Below are 24,094 nucleotides of genomic sequence, written 5' to 3'. Positions count from 1 at the left end.
TATTTTATGTATGTTAGTGTATATATGTCAATCCCAATCTCCCAATTCATCCCACCACCACCCCCCCGGGGAAGGTGGCTGTCCATGTTTTTTATCATAACTCACTATGACGTAGTGTGTACAGACACATACACAGGTGAAACAAAAGTTTCATAGGACAACACATTATTATTTGGGGAATACTTGGATTTAAAATACTTTTGTCTTCTATTTTATTGTTATTTTCTATTCTTCTATTGTATTTCATTAAAAAAATACTAATCCCAACCTATTAAATTGATTTCCCTCTCCGGTGATGAGTTGCCCTCCTCAGGTTGAAAACCTGGGGAATTTCTAAGGGTTAGAAGGTTAGGAATTAGAAGTTCATAACTCGTCACGTAAAGGCCATCCCATTCTGATAAAAAAAAATCCAAAGGTACTATGGTCAATGTTTTGTCTGCTGCTGTAAGGACTGACGTTGAAACACCCAGAAACAGTCCATCCACAGGGTAAGGAGGTCACTGCCCGACTTGGGGCCTTGAAATGCAGATCATTTAGTCATACATCTGTCACTTACTCTAGGTCGGGCCTTGGGGTGCACGCCGTGGATACCGGGAACGTGAGGCACTCAGGTGGCTCGTAGCCTGATGTGGAAATTACAGTGCAATACAAATGAAAAGCCACAGTGCAACGGGGTCACTGTAGTAGTAGGGCAACATAAGGTCCTCCGGGAGTGCAGAGGAAAGAGGAAGCACCCCGCCCTCTGGGAGAGATGTGGAAGGCATGACAAGGAAGAACTGATTTGTGAAAATGAGTAGAATTTACCAGACAAGTAAGCGAGGGTCGGGGAGGGAACCCCAAGAGCTAAGGTGCTGATAGCTCCCAAATCTTTTTCCACCCCACTAGCTTTTTCCTAAAATTTGGCCACGAGGGCCTCGTTCCTTTAGGTAAAATTTTTATCCCTACTTAGTCAAGCCCCTCTGGGAGAAGCTGTCTTTTAAGACATTGCTATCCATTTATACTTCCATCGGATCAAGTTTGAGTTTTGTGTTGAGAGCAGGGTTTGATAAGGGGAAGAGGAGAAAGGGAAGAATATGAGGCCATTAAAAGCTTAGGCAGAAAAAGGGCAAGTCAAATGGCACCGGGAGGCATCACTTTCAAACTTTGCTTTGCGTTTGGTTGGGGTCTAGTTCTGGGGGACCCCAGTGTTGGTGCATTGTACGTAGCTCTATACAGATGTTCTGTAAATGCTTGTTGAATGAATGAATGAAGTGTTAGAGCTCAAAAGAACCTTGTGAATCATCTAGATTTTTCTGAACCTCTCATGTCATACATGCGGCCTTGCAGTGTTGTGACTTACACAGCTGGTAATCCTGATTCTTGGTTGGGCATTTCATCCACAAAGTAACAACACACTAGTGTAAGAATATGTTAGACTATGTGGAAAAGACAAAGCAGGCAATAAGAACTGCCACCCAGAGCTAAACACGGTTAATGTTCTGATAGAGTTCTTTCCAGTATTTTTTTCTATGCATAAAATCATGTTTTCCAATTAGGTTTACACCTTTTTTTTTTTTTTTTTGCGGCACGCGGGCCTCTCACTGTTGCGGCCTCTCCCGTTGCGGAGCACAGTCCCTGGACGCACAGGCTCAGCGGCCATGGCTCACGGGCCCAGCCGCTCCGCGGCATGTGGGATCTTCCCGGACCGGGGCACGGACCCGTGTCCCCTGCATCGGCAGGAGGACTCTCAGCCACTGCGCCACCAGGGAAGCCCATATACCATTTTTATAGTTTTGTTTCCTGCTTATTTCCTTTCAGTATATTGTGAGTGTTCCTATGTCACTAAATAGCTTTAAATTCTTGACAAACATAATGTTAATGCTGGCATAGTATTCCATTGTATGATCATACATATTTTTAAGATAATTTCTCTGTTTTTTTTCCTTTTAATTTTTAAAAAAAATTTTATTGGAGTATAGTTGATTTACAATGTTGTGTTAGTTTCAGGTGTACAGCATAGTGAATCAGTTATACGTATACATATATTCACTCTTTTTTAGATTCTTTTCCCATATAGGCCATTACAGAATTTCTCTCTTTTTGGACACTGACACAATTTTCAGGGTTTTAAAAACCTTTGTCTATTTATATTTTTATTGTTGTTTTAATGGACATTCTTTGATTTCTAGCTAGGCTGAATTTTTCATAAAATTATTTGCCATTTACATTTTTTTCTTATTTTTCTATGTCTTTTCCCCATTTTTTCTATTGAGGTGTCAACTCAGATTATAAAGGGAGTTGCAATTTTGTATACTATTTCCATCAGCTTTGGCCAAGTCAGCAAATGTAGTCATACCACAATGGCTGAATCCTGTTAGTACCGCAGGACTCAGAGACACAAGAGGAGGATACGGGCACTGAATTTGATTCTTCCTTGCTCCTTTGTTGCCTGCTTCCACCCTTGCCTTGAAACTGCAGTGCAAGTGCTATGCCTATCATGTTCTATAAATATTGCCAGAGAAAGTCCTCCCACATTCGACATCACTGACCTCTCTTAGGTTGAAATGCTCTAACGTGGGCTTCCAAATCAGATAGACCTGGGTTTAACTCCCAAGGAAGTCTGTCTGTGTTCAGGTTCCTTACTTGTGATGTGAGATGCCGGAGATGGCGTGAGGATTCAGTGAGGCAGGATGGCAAGAGCTCAGCTTCTGGCAAACAGAAGGTACTGGACAAATGCTGACTCCTTTCAGCCCTCACCCCCTTTCAGTCAGGATTTTAGATACAGCCCAGCCTAACCCGTCACTTTAGAGACTGAGGACCCCAGGCCACTTTCAGAGAGCTCAGGACTGGTGATGTGATGCCATGTTGCTTATTCACAGCCAGCCACGCCCAGAAAGGTGGAGTGACTTTCCCTGATCACAGACCCTCTCCCTCTGATCGCCAAGGCTTACGGAGCCTGTGTCTGATAGATTCCACATCATCAGCGTCAGTTCTTAAATTAGGCCCCTTCCACATTTTCAGTCACGCTGCAGCCTCCTTGCATTTAAGAAGTTCTTCCATTCCCTTCAGGCTCCTTCTAACTCACTCTTTCTCTCCTTGGAGACATATGTTGGAGTTATCCCCCTAGATTGGAAGCTTCCTGAAGGCAACTGAATTCAAAGCAAACTTGGTAAGGGGGGAAAGTTAAAAAAAAAAAAAAAGAAAAAAAAAACAGAGATGGAATCAAGTTCCTATGGACAAGGACAAAAAAACTGCTTGTGAGCCAAAAACACAACTGAATGAATGACCTGGTCATGTGACAGAGGCTGCCTTGATGTCAGAAGGAAGCCCAGCAGTATGGTGTCCACATTGTGAGTTCCTGAGCTCGCTGGAAACGGTGTCATGGTCCTGCGAAATGCCTAGGCCAGATTTGCGGAACCATTTACTTCTTCCTCTTCCCCTCCTACCGTCACACAGATCTTATCCCCCAGTCCAAGGCCCATTTCCTTTCCTCTACACCACTCCACCTCTAGGAAACCAGCATTCCAACCTGAAAAAGAAGGAAGGAAAAGGTGAAAACTTTTCCTAGTGAGCTTCATGCATACGGAGAAATGATTTCATGGCCACTTAAACATCTCTAGAGGGGAAGGAGAAAGGAGGCCTCAGTGTTGGAATCGCTGGACGCTCTGATCACATTCATCTCCAGAGCTGAGGCTGTGCACTGTGTATGTATGTCCTATGGGAGCAACTAAACACACCAACCTGTAACCAATATACATTTACAGGATTAGGAAAAACTACAGGGGATTTTTCTCAGGCAAGTTAGTGTTTCAGAACATGAAAATACGTACTGTGAATCCTTGAATAGAAATACTCATTCGTCAAATATCTTTTGCTCTTAGTGGGACTCTCAGGAATCATAGCATGAATGAGTGAGTCACTTAATAGATGGTGAACAAGCAATGCTTTCCATACTGTGAACAGTAAATATCACTTCCTTTGTTTAGGGTGACTGGTCCCTGGGATTGGCAGGCAACCTGGGGTCCTGGCACAGAAATAGCCACATCACTCCGGTAGTTGCCCGCCAGGTTGACCAGCTGCACCTGTTGTTTCTTGGGACGTCCAGGGCTGCTTCCCCTCTGATGCTTCCCCAGAGGATCCCCTCTGCAGGGCCTTCTGCTCTTCCTGCTTAAGGAGGTCCCACTTCGCTCACCACAAAAAAGCCACTGCCATCCCCACACATGACCTGCCCAGGGGCTCTCTCCCGAGCCCTCTTGGATATCAAATGGCAAGATCACTACCTAAAAATTATTGGAAATGGCCTGTCCACCAGCAGGGAGGGTTATTGTTATGACTGACTGTCCAGGGCTGGTAAGCAGGTTATTTCCCAATACTTTTTAGATGGTGATTCCAGAACAGATCATCCATTAGGCCCTACAGGGGAGGAGGAGGCTGGTTCCATCATCTACGGCAGAACTAAGGATCTGAATCCCGTGCATTGCAGGCTTCTGGGTTCTGCTAAGTGTCCTAATGCAGCTGCTCTCAGTCTGCCAAGGCCCACAACAGACTGAGCTCCCTTCTGTATTCAGGTCTCAGTTTCCTAATCAATCTATATATCAGTGAGAAATCTTTGGTGGGGTGACTGAAGCCTCTTTAGGTTCTGCCATATGCCCAGTGTCGTCGACATGACTTGTGTGCACAGCCATCCTCGTGTATCCAACTTCAGGTGAGGTCGCAGTGCTTGGGCAAAACAGACAGCTGTGGGTCAGAGTAACTGAATTTCTCTTTCATTTACTATTCGATCCTGGGCAAGTCACAAATATGCATCACATTTTATTCATCTAAAACATCAACTGTGTGCTTTCTACCTCAGTGAATTAAGAGAATTCAATGAAAACAGGTGAATAAAAATTTCTCATAAGATTATAAGAAGCTGGACAAGTGTCATGTATTATTACTTTGTTACGTTGTCTACTACTTAGGAACTATGTAGACTGCTGAGGGCCTGAAATACAGCTGGTTCTTACCAAATGCTAATTCCCTTCACCTGTCACTTGAAATGTAACCCCTGTTCTTGGCCAGTTGCAGTAGTTCTCAACCTTGGCTGCACGTGGGACTCACCTACAGAGTTTTAAAAGACACCTATGCCTGGGTCTTTCCCACCCCCCCACCCCCCACCAGCACTGATTTAACTGGTCACAGGGGAAGGGATGATATCCAGGTGCTACAGTTTTTAAAACCTCCCTGGGTGATTCTAACGTGCGGCCAAGTTTGGGGACCACTTGAGGCTTGATGTTCAAAATGTGGACGGCAGACCACACCAGTGGCGATGGTATAAGCAGGGTGTTTGTTACATTTCAACAGGATCCACAGGTGATTCATAGGCATGTTAAAGTTTGCAAAGCACTATCCTGGTCTGTTGGGTTGGAGAAATTTTCCAGATGACCATAATCGTGTTGCACCTGCTTGACCTTTGGTCTGTTGACGCTCCTGAATGACAATGGACCTGTCAACATTCCTCTGATTTGGAAAACTGCTGAGACGTGAAGTTGGTTTGGGGGCTGCAGGGATTCAGGTCTGCTCTAGGGACTCTGCCAGGTCTCCCAGTCTTCTCCCACGGTCCCCTCACTCACACGGTCAGTGATTAATACTTTGGACCTCCTAAGAAAGGGAAGATCTGGGCCCATGGGAAGCCTCCCCCTCCTTGAGAGGTTTCCAGTGGAATTACAGGGGTTTCTAAGGCCAGATCAGAAGGTGCCTTAAAGAATCTTAGATCAGGGTCCAGGATTTACCTTCAGAAAGGGAGGAAAAGCATCTATTTGGTTGCCATGGCACACTTCCCTTTTCTCCATAAGAGATGACAAAAATCTGACAACCCTGGGAGTATATGAATATGGGACACTAACGTGTTAGCATGTTTAACAGAAAAGTACGGGGAAGCTGCTCAGAGAACACTGGTGAGTGTTCTATAACGTGGAACTAAGTCTTGTGAACACCCAAATAGAAATATTCATTCTTTCATTTATTTGTCAAATATTCATGCACTGCTTACTTAGAAAATGCAGATGACATGGTCCCTGGTCGCTAAGGAGTTGGTCTTCTTTTGTTGATGATGAGAACTCACTTCCTTTAGGTCTATGCTTAAGTGTCATCTCATGAAAGAAGTCATCTTGACCACCTATATAAATCACACTCTCCAAGCACCCCCTTATCCCTTCAACCTTACTTTATTCTTCTCCATAGCCCTTGGCTGACAGAGTGCATATTGCTCTACACTGCTGTAGAGTGTAAAACCCACAGAGACAAGGACTTTGTTCTCTTCATTGCTGTACTCCAGCACCTAGATCAGTGTCTGATTCACAGTGGGCTCTCAACGGTGTTTGCTGAGTGAATGTTAAATGAACAGATGAGGATGGAGGGGTATGGAAATGGCACTTATTATGAACTTACCATAAAACATGTCCAATATGGGTGCTTTGCATATGTCATTCTGTTGAATTCTTACAACGTATTCTCACATTATGTACAAAGAAGTGATTCCATAGAGTTGAGTAGAAATTGCCCCAAGTCACAAAGCTATAAAATGGCACAGCATGAAGCAGGATTTGAACCCACGTCTACTTGTTTCCAAACATCATGTTCCTTCCACTACACCAAGGAACTGGGATTGCTGAATTGGATCGCTTCCTGTTTGTAAGCAGTGCCAACTTACAAAAGGACAAGTGTCTCTAGTTTGAATTCTGGATTTTCACCCACACTTAAGCAGTGTTTAATTTCACAACTGGACTATGTGTTGAACTGAAGTGACTGGTGTGAGTAGAGGGACTAATGCTTAGCACCACCTACTTGGTATTTAATAAATGTTGGGTGGGTGGGTAGAAGGATGGATGGAGAGAAAAGAAAAAAGCATGGAATTACAGATTCATTGCCTACATTGGAACTATATTTCTCTGTGATATCTTTTAAAAAGTAAATCCGTTTTTAAAAAAGAATTGAGTGGAAATGTGAAAAATTAAACTGAATCTGTCAGATTCAGGGAACTGTTTGTCGTCCCTGCTTAATCCTGCTGAAATATGGGTAAAACAGATTTTTTTTTTAACCATGGGACTCTCAGTCCAAAATACATACACAGTATGGGCAGAAACCTCTGGGCTCTCTAAGGCTGATGCTGCCTTCAAACCTATTCAGCACTGGTAAATGTCCCAGTGGTTGCATTTCCAAACCTCAAGAGAGGAAGGCAAAATGAAATTTTGGGAGGCAAGTGAATCCACAGATGGGATGATGTGGGAACACTGGACAGAGAATCGCAAGACACACAGGATTCAGGTATTTCTTCCAACTGTTCACTGCCCAGGGATGGGATTCTCCAAATTCGCACCTGCTGCACTCGGAAAACTCAGATGAGGTCAGGCTTATTTTGTTTTGGCTTTGGGACTAAATCCTCGTGTAGAGCCAGTGCTCTCAGAAGATGAGTGCCCAGGCTCACTCTTCAGTTGCACTTCTCCTTAGAGCCCACGTGCCACTGAACTGTTGGGTGCGTGTTTGCTCTGCACTTCTCAGTAATAAAACTAGAGCCTGGGGTGAGATGGTGAAAAGACAAGAAGTGCTATGGTAAGAGTGTGGATTGAGTTGATTGCAGTTAAATGTTCTCTTCCATACACAGAATTAATACGGAAATAGAGATTTTACAAAATGGCAAATACCGTGTTGATTCAGAAGCTTTTAGACCATTGGAACCTTCTTTTCTCACTCCTCCCACCCGCAAAAGCCCTCGATAATATTCAAGCCCAAATAGGATATCTAGTCATCGTATCCTTGAGGCAGACCTCCTCCCAAAGTTATAAATTTCTAAATGGAGATAGGAGAGACCACAAAAGTCACTGTGATAAAAGTATTATAAGGATAATTGTAGTGTAAAGTAGCAAAATAGAAACAAACAAAATCTGTTTCAGGATCACAAGATTTTTCTTTCAAAGCAGCAGCCCTATTGCAGTTTGAGCTTCACTGGTTGGTGTGGAGTAATTTTTGCATAATTATCAGCTCAGCCTTAGCGTCTAAATTGACTTGTTCCAAAGAATCTGAAAAAGGATATATATACATAATATATATATGTTATATATATTATATATCATATACCTGTACAACTGAATCACTTTGCTGTACACCTGAAACTAATACAACACTGTAAATCAATTCTACTTCAATTAAAAAAAATAAAATGTATTGCAAAAAAAAAAAAAAAATGACTTGTTCTATTAAAAAAGCCAGTCCCCACAAAGTACTGCCTCTGTCCAATGAAGCCTCTGAGGTTCCCTCTTCTGTAGACTGAATGTGGTTTGATCCAGATAAGCCATTTCTGTTTGGAAAGACACGCAGGAACATGGCCAGAGCACCATCTTGCCATGCAATGGGCTGGGCAGGCCAGAGCCACTTCTCAGTGCCCAGACAGCCTGTTCCAGGAGCGCCCACCTGCTGCCCGGTGCCCCAAGCCAGGCAGAGCTCTCCTCACCATCTGCCGTGTGCTGGGCAGGGAGACGGACCAGCAGATACTCCTTCACACACTCACCTGCCTCTACCTTACACTGCCCTGGCTCAGCACCCCAAGCCATTCCTTAGCCTGGCCACACACACCCAGCTTCCCTGTGAAGGAACTGAGAGCCTTTCCTGAACCCGAAGGAAAGAGTGAATACAACCCATAAACAGCAGCCCGCACCATGGCCCAGCAATGCAAGAAGCATACACTTAGGAGGGAGACCCCGTGGGTCTGAGTCCTTACACTGTCCAGACAGTTGGCAGGTCACTGAGTTGCTCAAGGCTGAGCCCCTTCCTTTGTAAAAGAGAGATCACCAACCCCTTGTCCCAGGGTTCCTCTGAAGAGAAAAGAGGGGTGTGCGTAAAGTGAACGGCCCACGTCTGGTGCTCAGGAAAGGACTATTCTCGAATGCATTGTGTATGTGAAAGTACATTGAAAACTAACTCTCAGGTTAGTTATACGTGGCATTTGTTGTCATTAGCAGATGTTATCAAAATAAACACTAGTCAGACATTTCGTAAAGTTCAGCCAAGCAGCAGCAGCTTTCTCTTCTGCTTTTTAATGTGCGCTATGGGGGAGATGCAGCAAAGAGGCCTGTCTGCCATCATTTTACATTTAGAAGGGCTCTCCCAGCGGCAGCCTCCGTCCTTCCCTCTGATTTCTTTTTCTTTTTTTTGAGGAAGTGCACCAACCTATGGAAAGTCTCGTTAGAAAAGGGATAGTCTCTCTCTGGCTGCAGGAACGCGGTGGATAATGTGTGGGACTCTTCCCAGGAAGGGGGTTACCAAGGGGTGTCGGCATTTGGGCTACCAGACTGCATTTTCACAGGCTCTCGGGAACAGAACTCTGCTGAGAAAAAATTGGAGAAGGGCATGGCCTCACCCCCATGTCAGTCAAATCCATTTTCCCCCCAAAATCCCATTGCAATAATATTTTTAGTATGAAAAACAGAAAACAAAAAAAACCCCTGGACTCCAGGAACAGCCTCCCTCAGTCAGTCATTTTGGACATTACAAAATGCTACCCAGGGAGATCGTGTTTATATGTTAGAGACAGTTGTAAGGCGGTGGTTCTCAGGGTGTGGACCCAGGACCCGCAGATTGAGCATCTCCTGAGACCTAGTCAGACATGCACACTCGTAGGTCCCATCCCAGGCCTGCCGAATTAGGAATTCTGGGTTGGACCCAGCTTCCCTCCAGGTAATGCTGACGCGGGCTCAGATTCAAGAACCACCGGCTTGGGTAATGAGGTTGCCCTATAGTGAATTTATAGGGAACAAACATTCATAAGCACTTGCATACATGTTACTCCTGCAAGAATTAGATCTCGCATTTTCAGATTAGAAAATTGAAATCAGAGAAGTTGTGACCTGCCCAGAGTCTCATACCTGATAAGTGGCAGAGCCAGGATTCGGGCCCAGGTCCCTCTGAGGCCCAGATGAAGGGAATGTAATGTAATGGATGAAAGCTTGGGCCCTGGAGCCAGGGTGTCAGGGTTGGAATCCCAGCTGTGTCACTTAAACGCTGTGTGGCTCTGGGCAAGTTGGTTAACCTCTCTGTGCCTCTATTTCCTCATCTCAAACTTCTACTTCATGTGGCTTTCGTGAAGATTCCATAAGATAATTCATGTAAGGTGCTGGAGCAGTATCTGGCATAAAGCAAGCACTCAATAGGCGCTATTTTTATTGTTGCTGTTATACTGCTTCTCAATGTGGTGGAGTGGAAAGAACACATAGCACTGACCTCTGGGTCTTTTCCTTGGCCTTGACCAAGGTGATAGCCCCAAAGTGCTAATAAAAACAATCAACAGCCTCCCTTTCCCTCAAGGCTCTTTTAGAAGCCTCCCAGTCCAGCCCCAAGAGGCCCCAATGTTCACTTGAATCTCGTAGAATAGCTGTTCCATTCCCTTGCCTGCCTCTAGCGTGGACACATCATGTGCCAACCCCCCAGCTATACATAGCCCGGGCCTCATCTGAGGGCGGTGGAAAGTGACAGATTACCGGAGCTAAACGTCAGCTCTCCGGTTTCAAGGGAGGACACAAACAGTAGTTGAATTGCTTGACGTGGGGCCAGATGGTATCAGGGACAGTGGGTGAAAAGAGCTGTTTGGCTCTTGGCTTACATGGAAAGACCAGGGTTGCAGCCAGGGTATTTTTAATGACTGGCCTGAGGGACATGCACTTGGAGCAAAGATCTGTGACATTTCCCCCCAAATTTCTCAGCCCTTGATTTTTTTTTTTCAGATTCTTGACCCTGCAGAAAGTAACCCCGCCTCAGCTCCCTTTAATAAGTAAACACTCCTTTGTCTCTGCTACCGCATGCCTCCCCAGCTTCCTCTGACCATGAAACAAATCAGTCTTTCTCCTCCAGGAAGACCATTCTTGGGAAGTGGTACAAATGTATCTTTCTTCCTGTCCGTCCTTGGTTTAGGGCTGAGATGTCTCACAAAGGGACTGGACTTGGAGGGACACACATAGACAGAGAGGGCATCTTGCCTGTCCTGTCCTCTGAGGCCAAAGGGAACGTGTCCCCTGGCGCTGCTGTGTTAGTATCCCCTTCCCTTCGTGGCAAACTTTTTGACCAAGTGATCCACATCTGCTCTAATGTGTGCTTGCCACCCACTCGTCGGCCACACTCTCACTGCTTTGGCTTCTGTCCCAGCTCCTCGCTAAAGGTCACCCACGTCTTACCATCCTGGAAGGAGAGACCTCACAGTGGTCCCATCTCCGTGACTCCCCGCAACGCTTGATCTGAACACCTGCTCGTTGTCAAGCTTCTCATGACTTTGGAGTCACGAGACCGTGTTCCTTGGTCTCCTACTTCTCCCACAGACCTCTCGGCCTCCACACAGCCTCCTTCTCTCCCCTCCTACAAGGCGGCCAGTCCTGGACCCTGTGGTTTTTCTCGTACACTCTCCTCGCTCCTTCACCCCTCACTTGCACAGTGCCTTCAGGAACTCTCCCCCAAGCTCCAGGTTGGCACCTCCAGCTCTTGGCTGGATTTCCATGGCCGTGAACTCATTGCATCTAAATCCAAGCCGAGAAGCTGGCTCGTGGTTCTGGCATGCCCTCCCGACATCTGTTTGCCCTTCACTCTGTTCCCTGGCTGGAGACCCTGAAATCATCTTGCCTCCTTCTCTCCTTGGTTCCCCGCAGCTTCTCCAAGGTCATGAAATAGTTACCAGGTCTGAATGATTCTCAACCTCTAACATTACCTCACAAGTTACTTCACGTGCCGCCTTAGCTGGAGACCAGTCTTCCCCCACTCGGTCTCCCAACTGGTCACCTTAGCTTCTACTCTCCTTTCTATCTGTCTGGTCTACGCCCTTAGATCAACCCTCTCCGAACTCAAATTAGCCATATTGTTCTTCTACTCAAACATCTCCCAAATCAGAACCGCTAGTCCTAATATTCCAAGTCCTATGTGCTCTTTTTCTAACATGCCTTAAATACACTAGGCCTTTCAGCTCCCCTGAGAAGCCCTCTGCTCGAGGACAGAAGCCTCTTCTCTTACACTCACGCTATGCATCTGCCTCTCCAAACCTTCACCTATTTATGCTGCTTTTTCATCCTTGGATGTCTTTGCTGCTCTCCTCTGCCTATCCAGACACTCCTCCTCTTTCAAGGTCTAGTTGGTCTCCCCTCTTTCTTCCATTCATTTATTTAATAAACTAATATTTTTGAGCTCTCCTCTGCTCAGGTACTGTACTGGGTGCTGGAGATAGTATATGGAGAAAAGCAGACAGGGACATGGAGCTTACAGGCTCACACGTAGATAGTTGATAGACAAATGATCGTATAAGTGAATGTGTACTTACAAACTGAGAAAGGGCTGTGAAGGGAAAGCACAGGGCGCTGTGGACAAGTGTAGAAAGGGCACCCAATTCAGACTGGGAGTCAGGAAATGCCTTTTGAGCAACTGACATTTATGTGCAGAGTTCAAGGAGAAATAGGAGTTGGCAAAGAGTGGAGGGAAAGATCTTTTAGGAAGAGGGAAGGGCATGCACAGAAGCAGAGCATGTTGAGTGTCTTTGTGTGAATACAACCAGGCATCCCTGTGGGCAGCTGCGGCCCATGTCTTGGTCTAGGACATGGGAGCTGAACGAGGTGATCCTGTGCAAAGACCTCCTGATTCAGGAAAGAATTTGCTGTTTTGAGCAGCCGAAGACGAGTGTGTTAAGTAAGAGGCAGAGTGGCCCCAAATGAGGCCGGAGAGGCAGGCAGGCCAAACCGTGCAGGGCCTTGCTGGCTATGTTAGGGATTTTGGATTTCATCTTGAGTGCATAGAAATTAAATCTATACTCCTTATCATAGCTTATGAAGCTCTGTATGATTTGACCTCCCTGCCCATGAGCTCTCTTGCTCTGTCTCCATAGCCCTTATTTTCTGTCCTAGTCCTTTAACACTTACCAGCTAATTATTCATTAGCTTCCTCCCTAATGAAATCACAAGGTCCTCGACTCTGGAACGTGTCTTACACTTTTGTTTAGCATGGAACCTTGATCACGGTAGGCCCTCAATTAATAATTATTGTTCTTTTTCCATCCCAATATGTTAAGCTTTGGTATTTCTGAATTAGTACAAGGTTCAGAACCCTATCCAGCTGTCAGGATAGTAAGAAGAAAATATAACACTTATTAAGCACTTACTGCATGCCAAAAACTGTGTCAAGAACTTTACACATTATCTCATTTAATCTTCAAAACAGCCTTATGAAATAGATATTGGTATTGTCCATATTTTACAGAAGAGTGAGCACTTATGACCAAGTCAGGAATCCAGGTCTCTGATGCCAAGCTGTGTACTCTTAACCACTAGGATTCCTGGGTCATTTATTCATTTAAAGCTGAGATCTATTTCTATCACATCATTACAGAGGTAACAATGGTACAATAAATACCTATACAATGCAAAATTTAAAAAGAGAAAGGATAGGCGGCTTCCCTGGTGGCACAGTGGTTGAGAATCCGCCTGCCAATGCAGGGGACACGGGTTCGAGCCCTGGCCCCGGAAGATCCCACATGCCGCGGAGCAACTAAGCCCGGGTGCCACAACTACTGAGCCTGCACTCTAGAGCCCGCGAACCACAACTACTGAAGCCCACATGCCTGGAGTCCGTGCTCCACAACAAGAGAAGCCACCACAGTGAGAAGCCCGTGAGCCACAGCAAAGAGTAGTCCCTGCTCGCTGCAACTAGAGAAAGCCCATGCACAACGAAGAAGACCCAACGCAGCCAAAAAATAATAAATAAATAAAATAAATAAATTTTTTTTTTTAAAAAGAGAAAGGACGTACTATGAATATCCACATTTTTACTACTGAGTTATGCATATTATTTAGTATAACTTTTTAAATCTAAAGTTATTTTTGTACTCAAAAGAATCAGCAATGGTCAAAGCAAATCCTAAAGTTCTTGGAAAGAATGAGCACTGCACCAATGCCCAGCGGCTGCATGTACCAACGGATGAGACAGCCCCATTCTCTAGGATGGACGAGAGGCAAGACCATCTGAGAAGTAACCAACCAACCAACCAACCGACCAACCAAACAGACAAAGCCAGCAGGGGAAAGATTATAAGTCAACAGGAGAAAACTGGAGTCCGATCTGAAAAGAGTGTTCCAGTTTTCTGGGAATTTAGGAAACATATTGACTCTATCTTTTCTCCTCCTCATGGTTGTAAATTTTAATCACTGTAATTGGTAACAATTTCCTCTTCGCCCTTTGGCTCAAAAGCCTCTTAAACTTTTGAAGTACTTGGGCCAGTCCGTTCATTCATCCAAAGTATGTTGAGTGTCTCTGAGGAACTATATGAGATACAAAAGAAGCACAAAATGGGTTTTTTCTCCTTAGGGAGGAAAGATGCACAATACAGAACCCTAATGATTGCAAAATAAGAGCCAGAGTGCTGTGTCCCTGTAATGGGCTATTGGAATTCACAAAAAGGAGGTTGGACTCAAAGATGAGTCTGGAGCTGGGCTTTGCAGCCAAGGCCAGGCTGGCAGCAACTGGAGTGAGCCCAGTGGGATTGTGGTGCAAGAGAATGGAGAATGGAAACTATGAGCTGGAAATCTAGGACCAGAGCAAAAGTGGAGATGAAGCCAAGTGGGAGAGGCAGACAGTGTCTGGCCAGCCCCATCAACCCAGCAGGGGTTCTTGGTCCTGGAGAGAATGGTCATGGTAGGAGTCAGCCCAGAAGTTCCCAGTCTTTCACCACAGCCCTTCTCCCCCATCCATCTCACTGCTCTCTCTTGGGTGGTTGCCAGTCCTGGCCACCCTTGACCTAGGCCCAAGAAGGGTGCTTGCTAGGGCTGATGGAAGTGATGACAGAGCTCAAGTGGGCAGGCTTTGGGCCTAATTGTCGTGGGAGGCGAGAGTGACAGGACGCCGCAGGGATTGTGTGTAAGGGTACCAAGGAGAAGGTGGGCAGGTGTCAGCTAGCACAGGTTCCTGGACAATCTGTGACTGCCAGCTCTGTCTATCCATCCGTGCCTAGGATGATAATTGGCTGTGCTTAGACAGAAAAGCAGAAAAACAGAACTGAGTTTGCCTGAGCTAGCACCTTCCACTCATATATCTTCAAATGTCACATATAAATACCAATAAGGTAATGAGAAGGGCATGCTTTACAAGCCTAGGAAAGGCACACATTGGCATCTACCTAAGAAACCAATAAAATGTGGTGATGTATGTCTAGAAGAGGTCAGAGTTAAATTCTCTGTTTAATTCTCAGTTAATCTCTAATATTCTTACTATTATTAATATTTCTCTCCTACACTTAAGATGAAGTGGCCAACAGGGCTAAGCATGGCCCGTGGGTCACAGCTGGAAAATATTATGCCACAGCACTTTTGGATGAACTGACAAGCATTTATAGCAGTTTTCCAGAGTGTGGTACGGGATCTGCGGCATCAGAATCATGGGGCTTGGTAGTGTGGTTTATGAAAATGTAGATACTTGAGCTCCACCCCAGCTCTATTCTCTACTTTCCGGTGCTGAAGCCCAGGAAGGTCCACTTTAACCAGTGCTCCAGGTGATTCTTAGGTTTAAGAACCACTGTTAGAGGCTCATGCTTTAGGAGTTGGGAAACTTACTAATATCACAAAGCCATCAGGTCTCATCATCATTAATTTTTAATGATAGAAAGGGAGCATTTAAGTTAATGTTTTGATAGCACTAAATAGGACAGAGTGGCTTACATTGAAAACCAGAAAACTCATTCAAAAATAACCTTTTCTAATAAATTGAATGCGATAGACTAAAGCCAAGTGACTTCGCAGAAAGACCTGTTTAAGCATTACAGGGACGCTCAAGATGAGTCATAATCTAAACACTGATGATATCTTTCATCCTAAGCCTTTCCTAGTCTCAGTCAAAATCTAAGAAAGAAGAGAAAACCACCTGAGGGGTGCCTTAGAGGAACTTAAAACTCTAAAACTTTTAGGGAGTTCCCTGGAAGGCTAGTGGTTAGGACTCAGCACTTTCACTGTCATGGCCCAGGTTCAATCCCTGGTCAGGGAACTAAGATCCTGAAAGCCATGGGAAACAAAACAAAACAAACAAACAAAAAAAACTCTAAAACTTTTAGGAAAAAATTAGAAAAAAATTTCAGCATACGGGATTAGGCAAAGAGTTCTTAGACTTAACACCAAAAGCACAATCCATAAATGGAAAAACTGATAAATATGACTTCATCAAAATTAAAAACTTTTGTTCTGTGAAAGACCCTATTAGGAGGATGAAAAGATAAGCTACAGAGTCGGAGAAAATATTTGTAAACCACATATCCAACAAAGGACTAATATTTAAAGAGCTTTCAAAACTCAACTACCAAAAATAATCTATTTGGAAAATAGACAAGAGATGTGAACAGGTATTTCATGGAGGACAGCATACCGATTGCAAATAAGTTCATCATCATTAGCCTTAGGGAAATGCATTAAAACGCTAATGAGATATCACCACACATCTATTAGAAGAGCTAAAATAAAAATTAGTGACAACACCAAATGTTGGTAAGGATGCAGAAAAACGATCTCTCATCACTACATTGCTGTTGGGAATGTAAAGTGGTACAGCCACTCAGGAAAACAATCAGCAGTTTCTTTAAAAACTACGCAACTATGATCCAACCCAGCAATTTCTCTCCTGAGTATTTATCGTAAAGAAATTAATACTAACCTTCACACAAAAAACTGTACATGAATGTTTATAGCAGCTTTATTCATAATAGCCCAAAACTTGAAACAGCCCAGATGTCCTCCAATGGGTGAATAATTGAAGAAACTGTGGTACCTCCGTACCACGGAAATACTGCTCAGTAATACAAAAGAATGATCTATTAATATACACAAGAATCTGGATGAATCTCCAGAGCAATATGATGAGTAAAAAAAGACCAACCCAGGGGGCTTCAGGGGGCTTCCCTGGTGGTGCAGTGGTTGAGAGTCTGCCTGCCGATGCAGGGGACACGGGTTCGTGCCCCGGTCTGGGAGGATCCCACGTGCCGTGGAGCGGCTGGGCCCGTGAGCCATGGCCGCTGAGCCTGTGCGTCCGGAGCCTGTGCTCCGCAATGGGAGAGGCCACAACAGTGAGAGGCCCGCGTACTGCAAAAAAAAAAAAGACCAACCCAAAAGGTTACATATTATATGATTCAACTTATATAACATTCTTGAAATGAAAAGAAATGGGGAACAGATTAGTGGTTGCCAAGGGTTAGGGAAGGGATGAAGGTGGAAGCAAGTGGATGTGACTATAAAAGGACGACATGAGGGATCCTCTTGGTTATGTTCTGCATCTTTACTATATAAGTGCCAATATCCAGTTTTGATATTGTACTATAGTTTTCCAAGACGTTACTTTGGAGCAAACCGGGTAAAATGTACGAGGGATCTCTCTGTATTATTTCTTACAACTGCATGTTAATCTACAATTATTTTTTTTAAACTGTAAATAAAGAAATGTAATATTAGTATTACATGATCTTTTTGGTAGCTTCTCCACTCTATTCTATTTTAAGCTTCCATTCAGCCAGATGGCAGGAATTAGATCTCAGGCAACTGAGGGTCTCCCTACTTCCTTATATCTAAGTTTCAGGGAGCTTAACACTATGCCAGTCTTGTGCTTGGTGTCATCATCTAGGCTGGTGTCCACCCAGAGTAGTTTACAGCCATCTGTCCACCTGACACTGTTGTATCCTCTTCACCTTCGGGGGCTATACTTCCACCCAGGTACTCTGATAGTTCTTCCTCTCAACTGGAAGCAGGAAAACTTCAGAGGCTGCCTCTGGTCTTTTTACCAGATACACTCAATGGGCGCTCTTACTCCTCAAGCCCACGGGGTGGAGGGACTTGAGGATTATCTTGGGTACTGGGGTCACAGGTTTCCTTTGTCCTAAGGTCCCTCAGCCTATCTGGCATCTTTTGAGACCCCACCGAACCCAAGGTTCATTTGGTAGCTGCGATGGGCTCCAGGCCCCATGTTAGGTATCTGTAGGTATCTAGTACTTTTTGCTTCCTTTCTGATCCCGCGGTCTCCCAATTCAAATTTTATCTACCCTGAGGGCAGAGAAGGGTGTGCGACAAGGTCTTCCAAATCTTATATCTTAGATCTGGTCCTTACACTTTTCTCTCCTTCCTTCTCAGAATTCTACTGAATCATCCTTCTCCTGAGGGCATAAGCATAGAACCCCTACATTGAAGCTTGAACTGGTCACAGAGTAACAGGAAGTATGGAGGAAAATCCTCCTGTCAACATATCAAAATAGTATCCCGTGGTATTTTCTACAGTCTTTCTGATCTTGATTCACTTACTCTCCTACTTGTCTCTCCCTTCAGCTTGTGGCCCAAGTCCTGGAACATAAAGATATAGGCTTTGTGATGGTGGATGCCAAGAAAGAAGCCAAGCTTGCCAAGAAACTGGGTAAGTGTGATTTTCTTTGAGATATATCATGAAGAAACAAATGTGTCTTGCAAAAAAAAAAAGTATGGTCATTTTTTCTTGCATGATAACTAGACTATTTTTGAATAAATTTAAAATGATCCTGCATACCTTAGTCTTGGCTTGGGGAAGAGTCTCACAAAAGTAAATACAGGTCTGAATTAAATAATTTCACATCAGTCATCTAATATATCTTTGTATCAGTACAAGGAAGAGGGTTTCTTCCTGGAGAAATGGACACTAAAGATTCAAACCTTGAGCTTCCCTGGTGGCGCAGTGGTTGAGAGTCCGCCTGCCGATGCAGGGGACACGGGTTCGTGCCCCGGTCTGGGAAGATCCCACATGCCGCGGGGCGGCTTGGCCCGTGAGCCATGGCCACTGAACCTGCGCGTCCGGAGCCTGTGCTCCGCAACGGGAGAGGCCACAGCAGTGAGAGGCCCGCGTACCGCAAAAAAAAAAAAAAAGATTCAAACCTTTATTTCCAGCTTCTAGATCATGTTAAAAGGCTAGCTTCTCGATGGCGGATGGGAAGTGTAAATTAGGAATTTGGAAGTAACATATACACACTACTATAAATAAAATAGATAAACAACAAGGACCTACTGTATAGCACGGGGAACTATACTCAATATTCTGTAATAAACTATATGGGAAAAGAATCTAAAAAAACCAAATATATAGGCATGTATAACTGAATCACTTTGCTGTACATATGAAACTAACACAAAATTGTAAATCAACTATACGTCAATTTTTTTTTAAAAAGCCTAACCTCTCTGTCTCACTGACATGGTGATCTCTTTGAGGGAGATCAAATCTCTTTTTCCAACACCTATTATTTCCTGACCTCTTGGCTGAAGCAGCCAACAAAGAATGTCATTAATAGTAGTGACTCTAGGGTCCCAGTGGTTTCTAAATTTAAGTCCAAAGCCCAGCTGGGCATTGTCACCAAGGATGAAAGGGAGGATTTAGATGAGGTATGGTTAAGCAAGGAACTGCACAGTGCAAGTTGTAATCTCTTGTGTCAATATGTCACAGTTAAGTGCAAGTGCGCTTTAAGATTCTTACATCTCTAATCCCAAGGAGAGAGAATATAGGTTACTCCGCTGGGTTGAAACACCCCCAGATGTGTACTGCCCATTTCACTTTTTCTGCATGACCAGTGAAGGATGGCTATTAAAAGAGAGCAGGAGGTTATAAAACAGGATCTTTGAAGAAAGGTTAATTGGATTTGGAGTAGTAAGCACAGGATAAAAAAGATTAGTGGTGGTTCAGTAAATACCTTCAGGCACACGAAAGTGCATTATCTTAGAGAATTTCAAACAACTGTTTTCTATTTTATTTTCAAGAATAGCTTTTTTTTTTTTTTTTTTTTTTTTTTTTTTTTTTTTTTTTTGTGTTACGCGGGCCTCTCACTGCCGTGGCCTCTCCCGTTGCGGAGCACAGGCTCCCGACGCGCAGGCCCAGCGGCCATGGCTCACGGGCCCAGCCGCTCCGTGGCATGTGGGATCTTCCCAGACCGGGGCACGAACCCACGTCCTCTGCATCGGCAGGCGGACTCCCAACCACTGCGCCACCAGGGAAGCCCAAGAATAGCTTTTTTAAAGAAAGATTTAAATTGTAAGAAACAATATTTTAAAAAAAAGAAACAATATTTAGGGTTAGCTACAAGGAAGAACTCATGACTATAAAATAATAATGAATTATTAAGAATGCCTAGGGTATCTCTTTCCCTGGAGATAAATTAAGAAGATTTTCTCCCTTGAGCAGGGGAACAAAGCATGTTCAACTCTTTCCCTAGTCAAAAGCAAGTTGATGAGCTGTCCAGTGCCTCTTGATACCCTAGTCTTCTCCCTTCCCACTGTTTTTTTTTTTTTTTTTTTGCGGTACGCGCGCCTCTCACTGTTGTGGCCTCTCCCATTGCGGAGCACAGGCTCCGGACGCGCAGGCTCAGTGGCCATGGCTCACGGACCCAGCCGCTCTGCAGCATCCTCCCGGACCAGGGCACGAACCCGTGTGCCCTGCATCGGTAGGCAGACTCTCAACCACTAGTGCCACCAGGGAAGCCCTCCCTTCCCAGTGTTTTAATGAGAAGTTGAATTTGGGAGAATTTCCAGTAAATTTAGTTAGAGGAAAAAGCTGGTGTTCCAGAAATCTAAAAATTTAGGGAGGACAAGCTGGGTAAATATTCATAAGAATGGACTGGTGGATATCCTCCCCATGGAGGATGTGATGGGGGTTTAAATGTCTAAATGAACCTCTAAATGAAATGGGGCGGGTTCTTTCTGACTATTCGATCCTTGGAGTTTACAGGACAGTTGTATTTTGTGAACCTGCTCCTTGATCTCCATCCCCATTTCCATGTGCCTGAGTTTGGTCTCTGGACTGGTGCAACAACCTCCTAACTGGTTTCACTCAGAGAAAAATCTAACAGCAGGACACTGGCTGAGGTTCCCCATGGCACCCTTTGTGATCAGTCACTGCCTGCTTCAGGGATACCTGGCCCATTGCTCCTTTAGATTTACAAATGGTGCTCCATGGTGTGCCACGGGTTCTTCAGAAGTGCCCTGGGACACGGTGGGCAGCCTCCCTTTCCTAGAGGTTCTGCAGAAGAGTTCATCTGGAGAAGGCATCCTTCAGCTAATCCGAGAGTTTGAAAACAATTAATCTATGGAATTAAGGATGCCATGCCATTGGACTTAAGGCCAGCCTCAGCTATTTAGCATTCCTGGGGGCAAATGCAGTTCTCCAGCAAGCATCTGTGAAAGTACACAGCATTACGCTGAGAGTGATGGAGGGTAGGAAAGAAGATGCAGAACCTGCCCTTGCAGCGTTATCAGCAGACTGGGAAAAGATGCGCAGAATTCAGCTACAATAGAAAAGCAAGCTGTTCATTCTGGCTGCAAACATTTATGGGGAGCCCAGTGTGTCCAGACTCCATTCAAGGCACTGGATCCCAAGAGGACAGCAGCCCTACCCTTATAGAGGGCTCGCTCTTATAGTGAATACCTCTAAATGGAGCTGAGAGCAGATCCGTAACGGCAAGGGAGATTGGAGCGGCCTTCTCTGGAAAAATGGGTTGTAAGCTGAGACCCAAAGGAGTTGACCGAGATGGGCAAGGGGGTGGTGGTGGTGGTGAAGGTCACTCTAGGCCCAAGGAGAACATCTGTGCAGAGAATCATGCACTGTGATTTTTCCTTCATGTCCCCTTTCACAGCAGCTCTTGGGCAAAAAGCCGAGGGAGTTGCACAGGGATGAGGATTGCAGTTCTCAAGGGAACACGGGTCCACCCAAGGGAGGATATAAAGGATAGGGCTGGCACTAGGTTGTGGAAGGGCTTGAATGCCAGGCTAAACAGCCAGGTAGGCAGTGGGCATGAAAACTTTTGATAAGAAGAATGGGGTCAGCAATACTTTTGGAAAATTAAAGCAGTGGTGGAGTGGAGATTAGATTTTTGGTTCTTGACTAGTTCATTTTGAGTTTCCACTCCGGGAGCCCTTCAGAGGTGTGGCTGCAAGGGAACTGATCCTAGGGTTCATTCTAGTTCCACTGAGCCTGACCCCATGTCACCCAGGTACTCTGAGCCAGACCGTGGCCAATAGGATGGCTCTTCCTACATTGGAATGACTTTATTTGGGGAACTCTTTGTTTTTTTTTAGGTTTTGATGAAGAAGGAAGTCTGTATGTTCTTAAGGGTGATCGCACAATTGAGTTTGATGGCGAGTTTGCCGCTGATGTCTTGGTGGAGTTTCTCTTGGACGTAAGCATTTATGCACAGTGGCCCTGCATGGCACTGTTTGGGTTCAAATACAGGGGGAAGTAAAAGCCCAAAGTAAGAACAGAGAAGGTGAATAACCTGACCTGGTCTAAGAAAGATATCTCAAGCTTCACAAAAACTAAATCATGCCTATATCACGGCAATACGTCTACTGGGAAGCTGGCCCTTCAATCACCTCAGAAACTATTTTATTAGCGATCAGAGGGTCACAAATCGGGACTGTGTAGTAGTAAGATGTTAATTCTCTTAGCAATTATACACAAACATCCCCAGAATCCCCTTGGCTTTGTTCCAGGGCTTCTGAAGAAAAGTGTGGGAGAGAGAGTTGGATAGTACCTGGAAGATGGGGTAGGGAGAGGGGTAACAGTCTGCTGAGTGACCCCTCAGGCAGGTTGAAAAGAGGCAGGGCTAATGAGACACCCAATATCACACTCCCTCTCAGCCATGGAGGTCCAACACCCTGGGGTCTACGTGCTCAGGCAAACAGAGCAACAAACTTTATAAAAATATTCTTCCATAGATAAACTCACACTTTCAATAACAGCTGTGAAGTCAAGTTCTTTTGAACACAGGTGCCTGTGCAGATAAAGAACATCCATAATGGTGATTCCTTATCTACCAGCTGGAATACAGTGGCCTATTGCCTTTTCCCCACTGCCTCAGAAACCCAGAGAGAGGGTCGGAAGTAAGTTGGAGGTTACTTCCTACAAAAAAGTGCACATAGGCTCTGCTTGGCCCTCTCGCTAACCCATACCTTATAAGCCCTCAAAAATGCTGAGGGAGGCAACAGGATAACTGTGGGCCCAATGGCCCTGCTCTGGCTCTGTCAACCAGGAGGGGGCTTTTAGATGCAAGTACCTTAAAGAATAAGCAGCGTCATTGACCCACACAAATGGAAGACCAGGGCGAGGGCAGATTTTAGGCTTGATCAGTCAGGGCTGTAGCTCCATTTTTCTCTGTAAATCACAGATAATGCACTTTTCGGCGTGTTGGCTTTGTCCTCAGGCTGACTATTCTCAAGGTGGTTATAAGATAGCCAGAAGCAGGAGCTGATATATCACATTTCCTCATTCATATCCACTGAGTGGGGGGAAAAATCCAGCCTCCCATTGCTCTCTTAAAAGGAAAGTAGAACTTTCCCCAGGCCTTCAGGCTTATCTACCCTGGAGATTCATTGGCCAGAATTGGGTCACATGCCATTCCTGAATCAATAACTGGCAAGAGAAATGGAGTTGCCCCCAGACCGATCAGCCTACCCCTTGAGGTAAGGTCAGTTCCTCTAAGAAAAGAACTGTGCTCACAGGGGAAGGTGGAATGGCCATTGAAGCACCAGGACCTAGTCCACAACTTCCCTCCAAAGCCCTCTATACATGTTCCTGATTTCCCCTCTGGGGAGGGAAAAGTTCTCTTATTTGAACAGCTTTTGTGTCATGTGTGTGGCATTCCAGCTCATTGAAGACCCCGTGGAGATCATCAACAGCAAACTGGAAGTCCAAGCCTTTGAGCGCATTGAGGACCATATCAAACTCATCGGCTTTTTCAAGAGTGAGGACTCAGAGTGTAAGTTGTCTGTCAGCCCCAGCCTGTCACTCTAAAGGCTCTTTTCCCAACAAGGTGTGTTAGATTATCCAGAAAGAAGATGAGCCATTAGCACATCACATGCTAGGTAGAATAGAGGGAGAATCTTCCTTGCACCCTATGGAATGGGACAAATGAGCAGAAATTATGCAAAACAGGCAGAGGAGCTGAAAGAACATTAAGGTTGGGTCTTGTTTGCTGACCTTGAAGGGGGCCGAGTATTTGACAGAAGAGAGAAAAGCCCTTCCTCCACCTTTTCCACCTGCCCACCAACCCGTGGGATTCTCTCCCCAGGTGGGGCAGAGAGTGGGC

At 45.0% G+C, this 24,094-nt stretch overlaps 1 protein-coding gene across 1 annotated transcript in view; it reads left to right on the top strand.

The window, feature by feature from the left end:
* CASQ2 (calsequestrin 2) overlaps positions 1 to 24,094 on the top strand; it is a 62,507-nt gene that overhangs the window by 2,995 nt on the left and 35,418 nt on the right. The window contains exons 2-4 of the mRNA XM_032648367.1: positions 18,324 to 18,408; positions 22,086 to 22,186; positions 23,653 to 23,764. Coding sequence (XP_032504258.1) covers positions 18,324 to 18,408; positions 22,086 to 22,186; positions 23,653 to 23,764 — 298 coding nt within the window. The remainder of the gene's footprint in view (positions 1 to 18,323; positions 18,409 to 22,085; positions 22,187 to 23,652; positions 23,765 to 24,094) is intronic.

The sequence above is a fragment of the Phocoena sinus genome, chromosome 1 (genome assembly GCF_008692025.1).
Source record: "Phocoena sinus isolate mPhoSin1 chromosome 1, mPhoSin1.pri, whole genome shotgun sequence".
Taxonomy (NCBI): Eukaryota; Metazoa; Chordata; class Mammalia; order Artiodactyla; family Phocoenidae; genus Phocoena; species Phocoena sinus.
Note: the sequence above shows the minus strand (reverse complement) of the source record. Positions and strands in the feature narration are given on the sequence as shown.